This window comes from Strix uralensis, chromosome 7 (genome assembly GCF_047716275.1).
Source record: "Strix uralensis isolate ZFMK-TIS-50842 chromosome 7, bStrUra1, whole genome shotgun sequence".
In the NCBI taxonomy this organism is placed as follows: Eukaryota; Metazoa; Chordata; class Aves; order Strigiformes; family Strigidae; genus Strix; species Strix uralensis.
Window position 1 is genome coordinate 27,879,731 of NC_133978.1, and position 6,937 is coordinate 27,886,667.

General features: G+C 64.0%; 2 protein-coding genes across 4 annotated transcripts; one reads left to right on the forward strand and one right to left on the reverse strand.

Annotated features, from left to right (window-relative positions):
• Positions 1–520: 520 nt before the first annotated feature.
• TWNK (twinkle mtDNA helicase) lies at positions 521–5,687 on the reverse strand. 3 transcript variants are annotated; one of them, XM_074875163.1, is made up of 5 exons: positions 4,399–5,687; positions 3,634–3,874; positions 2,946–3,053; positions 2,462–2,603; positions 521–1,792 (listed from the first exon to the last, which is right to left on the reverse strand). In XM_074875163.1, exons 1-5 carry the CDS (start codon positions 5,642–5,644, stop codon positions 1,502–1,504), a joined length of 2,028 nt encoding a protein of 675 aa, XP_074731264.1. In that variant the 5' UTR covers positions 5,645–5,687; the 3' UTR covers positions 521–1,501. The 3 variants fall into 3 exon arrangements, 2 of the variants coding, with proteins under 2 accessions (XP_074731264.1, XP_074731265.1); XM_074875164.1 differs by lacking the exon at positions 2,946–3,053; XR_012629702.1 differs by lacking the exon at positions 521–1,792 and having other exon boundaries at positions 2,543–2,603; positions 2,946–3,226.
• A 162-nt stretch (positions 5,688–5,849) lies between these two features.
• On the forward strand, positions 5,850–6,921 carry MRPL43 (mitochondrial ribosomal protein L43). Its single transcript, XM_074875166.1, has 3 exons — positions 5,850–6,018; positions 6,440–6,546; positions 6,691–6,921. The coding sequence occupies exons 1-3, from the start codon at positions 5,888–5,890 to the stop codon at positions 6,903–6,905; spliced, it is 453 nt and encodes a 150-aa protein (XP_074731267.1). The 5' UTR covers positions 5,850–5,887; the 3' UTR covers positions 6,906–6,921.
• The last annotated feature ends 16 nt before the right edge of the window (positions 6,922–6,937 follow it).

A 6,937-nucleotide genomic window follows, 5' to 3' on the forward strand; every position in this document is an offset into this window, starting at 1 on the left:
TGGGGGGTCCTGGTCACCCCACTTCCACACCATAGCCCCGTGACAGCATCCACCCTGGGCTAGACTGGGTGAAATGGGGGCCAAGGAGCTGTAGAGGGCCCTCAGGCTGAGGTGGGACACCCACAGCCCCCACCCGTGCCACCATGCACACCCTGACCCAGCTGTATTGGGGCCTGGCTCCCCCCCATCCCCCTGCCTTACCTCTGCTTCGCCGTGATCCTCCTCCATCACACCCAGCCTGCCCTGAGGGGGGGCTCACACCTGCACCAACAGCACCCAAGGGTGCTCTCGGGGAGAGCTGGTGCACCCCGGAAACCCGGGGCTGGGTGTGTACTGCCTGCCCCAGCCCCTCATTATGGCTCAGGTTAAAACTATGCCCGGCGCGGAGGCTGGTAATAACCCGTGTGCCAGGGCGGGATGCTCTGCACAGCAGGGACAGCCTCCGCACCGCATCCCCCCAGTCCTCTGGGGGCCACCCCCTCCCCAACCAGGGTCCCCCAGTCACAGGGACAGTGGCACAGAACAGCACTCACATTTATGTTTTATTAAAACTAGGAAGGGAAAAAACCCAAAGGGATGAGACCAAGATCCGGCCGTGGACTTGTCCTACCACGGCGAGGACTGGCCAGGTCACAGTATTTGCTGCCCGTAGCTGCCCGTAGCCCAGAGGGTATGGGGGTGGCCGCCCCCTCCCCAGTCAACAGAGCAAAGCAGGGCTGCTCCCCCCGAGGTTTTACTGCTGGTGATGCCCCCCGGGAAAAGGGGACGGGGGAGACCCTGAGCAAAGGGGGCTGGGTCAGGCGTTAGCCAAGCAGGCAGAGCTGGCGAGCGCCACATCGCACCTACACACCAGCGCTGCCTTCAACCCGCCACAAGCAGTGATGCCACAGGAGTCCAGCTCCCACCCTCCCATCATGTCCCACGGGGAGCGCACAGCTCCAGGGCGGGAGCCACCCACAGTCTCCCACACTTCTCTCCACCACATTCCCCTTGCTGGCTCCATCCCAACCAGGATTGAGCCCAGAGACGCCCAACCCATGACAGGAGGGTTCCCACCACGTGTCCTTCTGCAGTCGCTCCTGCCAGTGACAGCTCAGGGTTTCAGCTCCATTTTAGCCACCATGTAACGACCTGCCGCAGGTCCAGTGATCCCCAAGTCCCGGGGCTGCAGGTCACTGCCCCCCATCACCCAGCCCACACTGACTCCGCTCCCCCCGCTGTGCTCTCAGCACTCAGTGCCAGCACGGAGTGGCCAGCGTTTGCCAAAGCACCCTCCGCTGGCTGCTCTTCTCTGGAACAAGCCCACTCCTTCTCTCACAGTAGCCCCACATCTCAGAGACACCATGCTGGCGGCCAAGAGGCTTGTTTGTGCAGGAGGAGAAAGGGCCACAGCGGCACACGGCTGCTGCTCCCGGGGGAGAGGGGCTGGCGTACCCTAGCCCCCTGCTCCCAGCACCAGTCCCCGTCCCTCCTGACGGGCCGAGGAAGAGACCTGCCGGGCTCACGGCTTCTTGGAGGTTCCTGAGTCTCCTTCCGGAGCTTTCTTGGCAGCTCCCAAGCCTCCTTCTGGAGCTTTCTTGGCTAAAAGTGCCTTCTCCTCCTTCATCTTCTTCAGCCTGACCTTGCTTTTGCCAGTGGATGAGAAAGTGAGTGAGGCCTTGCTGAACTCCAGGGGGAAGACACCCACGTCCCCATCGAAGCGGTTCTTGGCCACCTGCAGGTAGCGCTTCCCTGGTCCCGTCATCAGCTTACGGTCCTGCAGGATGAGGACGTTGTCAGCCTCCTGGCTGGCCTGGGGGGAGAAAAACATCTTCAGGAAGGTACTGGGGACGCAGCCAGAGTCACGGGGTTTGGAGGTGCTCATGGGCTGCCTGTCTGGCTATTGGAGCCCTGTAACAGGGCATCCCACGCCACAACTCCAGCACCTCCCTGACACCAGCATCTTGACTTGTCCCGGGACATCCCAGAGACCTGCCGGGCCCGCTGCAGCCACAGCACACCCTGGGGAAACAGGGGGGCATGGGAGGGCTGTGCGCACCCACAGAGCACCTCCTGCCCACCACTGCAGGGTCACTGAGCATCATCTCAGAGAGTGGAGCACTCAGAGAGCCCATCCCTGCACCCTCCCCAGATCCTTCTTTAATTATCTCATACTACATCCCACTCACAGTCAATGAGCATTAATTAACTGCACATAAAGCCCCAACAAAGCTTTAGCTGGCAACAGATTTGCTCCCTGTGTGCATCTCCCTACCAGGGCCTGGCCAAATCGGGACTCCACACACCTTCAGCAGGTGACAGGAGCCCTGGGCACATCCTGTCCCTCACAGCACCTTTCTGGTCCCCAGTGATGTCTCAGGGTGCTGGTGGGAGCCAGGGACAGCTGCCCAATGTACCCCAGCCCCTTCCTGGGAACACGCTGTGCCCGAGGGGCAGGAAGGGCTACCCCAGCCCAGCTCACCTTGGCAGAGCCAAAGATGGAGGCTGTCTGCAGCTCCTTCTCATCATCCTCCTTGCGGGGATGGATGACCAGTGTGATGTGGCAGGTGTTGTCTGTGGCGAACTTGCGGAAGGCACCAACGATGTAGTCCTGGACAGCGATCCTGCCACAGCAGCAAGAACAGGGTCAGGGGCTGGCACTGCTCAATGGCGGGGGGCAACAAGGTGCTGCCAGGTTCAGCCCCACAGCAGGAAGCACCCAGGGGTCTGGGCTTGCTCTCCATGAGGCAGCCAGCCCACGCGGGAGAAGGGACAGGGCGTGACCAGGATCACAGGCTCGCCCTTTCCCACCTCTTCCTCTCCAGGGCAGTGATTGCCATTTAACAAAACAGGGCTGCCAGGCAGGACTAAAGGGGACACCCTGTGTGGGCACCCAGCCCCTGCCACGGCCAGCTCCAGCAACAAGGGTGGCAGAGGAAGGAGGGGGCAGCTTGGAGAAGGGCTACCTGTCCACAGAGAGGTGCTCGTGTCCCATCATGAACTGGAGGTTGTCGACGACCACATGGGTGATGTCGTACATGTAAACAGCGTGTTGCATGGTGTCAATCACCGTCCTGGGTGGGGGGAGACCGGGATCAGCTCCCCGAATCAGCAAGGGAAAGGATGAGGATGCTGAGCCGGGCACAGGGAGAGGCGGAGCTGGGAGGCACCAGGCTGGCTCCTTCTGGGCCCTGGGCACATCCCACCTCCGCATCTCCTCCGTCGCAGGACAGGGGCAGGCCCATCCCTGCAGGTGAAGGCGGCTGGATCAGGAGGACCCCGCTGCTGCCCACACAAGTCCCTGCCCACTGTCCCGCAATCCCCCCAGCCCACAGGGACCCTCGGGGCACATGGGGACACATCCTGCCAGGTGTAGAGGCTGCTTTCAGAGCAGCCACCTAGCACAGGGACAGGTCCCTTCCTTTCACACCCACCCCAAAGGGAAGCTCTGACAGTCCCCACGACAGCAGGAATGAAGGTGCTTGAGCCACACAGTCCCCCCATGCAAACCCCAAGACTTGAACAGCCCCAACATGCCTCCTGCCAGCCCCAAATCTGTGACCTCCTGCTGGGGAAGAGCCCAAACTCCCCAAGGCCCCGCAGCACATGCCACAGGGGGTAAATGCCACCGGGGATGAAGGCATGGGACCATACTTGATGTTCTGCTGGCCATGGAAGGTCATGAAGTAGAGTGGAAGGTCCTCAAAGCGATCAGCCCACTCGTCATACAGCTCTAGCTGGTCCTCCAGGCGCTGGGCGGCAAACTGCGTCAGCATGATCTTGGCCAGGCGGACGTTGTTGATCTCGAAGCTGCCCCACAGCGTGCACACCCCCTGCATGCACAGGTCCAGCGCGTACTCACTGATAAAGGTCGTCTTCCCACTGCCCGTTGGGCCTGGTGCAAGGGCAACGATGGGATGAATTAGCTGGGGGAGAAGATCTGACCCGTTCTGAATGTGCTGGAGGGTTGTTTAAAGGTGGAAGCACTGGGGAGTGGGATAAGAGCAGCCCATCCGCAGCGCTCCCACCATAAACAAGCAGCATCTCGTGCCAGGCTGCATGTCTGAGCACATGTGCATCACCTCCAGCAGCCAGCAAGTCCCTGTGGGGTGCAGGAAAAGTCTGGACAGCTGGTGGGGGGACACAGAGAGGGCTCAGACAGGAGGTGGTGGGTGGGAGCAGGAGTAAGGTACACCACAGGACTTCCTGTGCCCAGGCAGGGGGCCTATCATCACATCAGCATGCTCGGCCCCACCACACCTAGGAACACACCCCAGACTCTTGTGTACCCCCAAGACAGGCTCAGCCAAAGCCATGAGTAGAAAGGGACCTGGAAGACTTGTGAGACATCACCCCCAGGAGGGTGAAGCCACCAAAGAGCCTGCTGCTCCCCCCATCCACCAGCATTTTGCCCATCACCTGTGAAGATGGTGAGCTCCCCTCTGCGGTGCCCTTTGAGGAGCTTGTTGAGCTCAGGGAAGCGTGCCCACTTGATACCGGCCACCTGCTCAGTGTTGACCAGCTCCCCGAACACCTCCTCACGCAGCTGCCGGAAGGAGACGATGGATTTGTGGCTGGCGGGCAGGGCAGCACGCAGGATCTTGGTGAGGTTCAGGCCCTGGTTCAGAGCCTCCAAGGGCCGGGGCTGCAGGTCTCCAGGGCGCACCAGGGAGCAGCGCTTGAGGCTCAGCTTGCGGGCAAAGAGCTTGGCGGCTTCCCAGGAGCGCAGGTCCTCGCCCAGCCACAGTGTGATGCGCTTGAACTGCTCCAGGTACGGGAGAAGGGCAGGGGGCAGGCAGGTGGACCCCCGCGGCAGGGCCAGGCTGGCCACCCCTGTAGCCTGGTGAAGGGCCAGGGCATCCAGCTCCCACCCAGTTAAGACCAGCTCTGTGTCTCGGCGGCTGATCAGGGGCAGCCCAAAGAGATTGTGATAGGAATCGAAGCGGGGCAAAGTCTCTTCTACATAAGCTATCGCATCCCCCTTCTTCTCCACCCTCACGAGCTTCAGGCCCTTCAGGGTAGCATCACGCGGGCTGAACCAGGGGAAGACAAGGGACTTGGCAGTCCTCAGATAACGCACCCCAAAGCGTTTCAGGGTGGCGTCTGTCACCAGGGAGATACCGAACATGGCCTTGGTGTTGTTGGTCTCATCCTCATCCAGCAGCTCCGAGAGCGGCAGCGCCCGGTCCCAGATGCAGCGGGCATCCTCGCGAGCCTGTCGTGTGTCCTCCTCTAAGCTGGCGGGGGGAATGCCTCGGTGCTGCAGCTCCACGTTGGCCTGGAAGTCCTGCCAGGTGCCCTCGGCCAGGGTGGCCGTGCACAGGAAGCTGCCCGTGGTCTTGTCAATGAAAAGCGTGTAAGGGGGGTTGGTGGCCGCCGGCGGCTGGTCCTCCCGGGCGTCGGTGAAGAGGCTGGGGGTGTGCAGGCAGCTGTACCCGTCGTGGAAGGGGATGCCCTGGGCCCGCAGGTACTGCCGGATCTCGGTGATGGAGACAGAGGGCACGGGCCCCTCCGGGGAGGGCAGTACGTCCTTCTTGTAGCGCCGCTGGGTGAGGCGACCCGGCACCCCGGGGCTCAGGGAGGCTCCCTTGCTCCTCACCCCCCCGCACAGCAGCGGCAGGAGGCGGCCGACGGCTCTGCCGGGCCGCAGGGGCACCACCGCCATCCTGCCCGCGCCCGCCGCCGCCCGGGCCGCCCCGGCACCCGCCCGCGCCGCTGCCCACCCGCATCGGCGGCTGCTCCGCGGCCCCCTCGGCCCCGCGCCGCTCAGGCCGCCGCCCTCACGTGGAGCCCCACGGACGCCGCCATTGCCTGACCCCGCCGCCGCGCTCACGCATAACTTCCGGGGCGGGCCGGAAGCAGACGCGCGCCCCTCTGCGCGCTTCCGGTTCCGGGTGAGGGCCGCGCCATGACGGGCCGGGGGTCGCCCAGCCGGTTTTTGGCGGCCGTCCTGCACAACGGCGTGGGCCGCTACGTGCGGCAGCTCCAGCGCCTGCAGCTCCTCTTCAGCCCCACCGCGGCCGACGCCCGCGGCGCCAGGTACCGTCGGAGGCACCCTGCCCGTCTGGGGCTGGGGGGGGAGAGGCCTGGTGACCCTTGACCTGGTGGGGAGGACCTTTGACCTGGCTGTGTGGGGAAGGGGGAAGGCGCTGCTGCCCTCTGACCCACAGAGGTGGCAGGAGGGGAGGGGCTGTGATCTCCGACCTCATATATGTGGGGGAGGGACTAGAAGGCGACACTGCTGACCCCTGACCTCCGGCCCCGCGGCGCAGGGGCAGCTGGGCGGTGACCTCTGACCTGCAGGTGGCACATCCCAAGACCTCTGCGCTGTGACCCCTCCCGTAGGTAGGGCACCAGGGTGGGGGTGACCCCACCTGTGACCTGTGCCCTGGGGCGGGGGCTACGGTGACCTCCACCTTCTGACCCCGCTGGGGCTGACGGCACCCACACCCCCCCGCAGGCAGTTCGTGGAGGAGGCGGCGCTGGACTTTGCCCGGCAGCACCCCGATGTCGTCCTCTACATCAACCCCCGCTCCTGCCCGGCCCCGCTGCTGCTGGCTGAGTACTGTGAGTGTGGGAGGTTTGGGGGGGCAGGATGGGGACAGGGCCCTCCCTGCCCAGCCCCGGCTCTGTGCTACCTCTGCCCAGCCGCAGGCAGGGCTGTGGGCTGGGGGGGGACCCCGGCCTGACCACCCCTCCATTCTGCCACAGTGAATGGGACGGTGCGGGAGGAGCTCATCGCCAGCAAGACAAGCGAGGAGATCGTGCAGCTGGCCACCAAGCTGGCTGGCCAGTCCGGCCTGGACATCATCCGCATCCGCAAGCCCTTCCACACCAACAACCCCAGCATCCAGGGCCAGTGGCACCCCCTCACCAACAAACCCTCCGCCCTCACCGTCCATGGCCCGCGCCTGCAGCCCCAATAAAGCCTCTGGCCCCCCATCCCACGCCTCTGCAT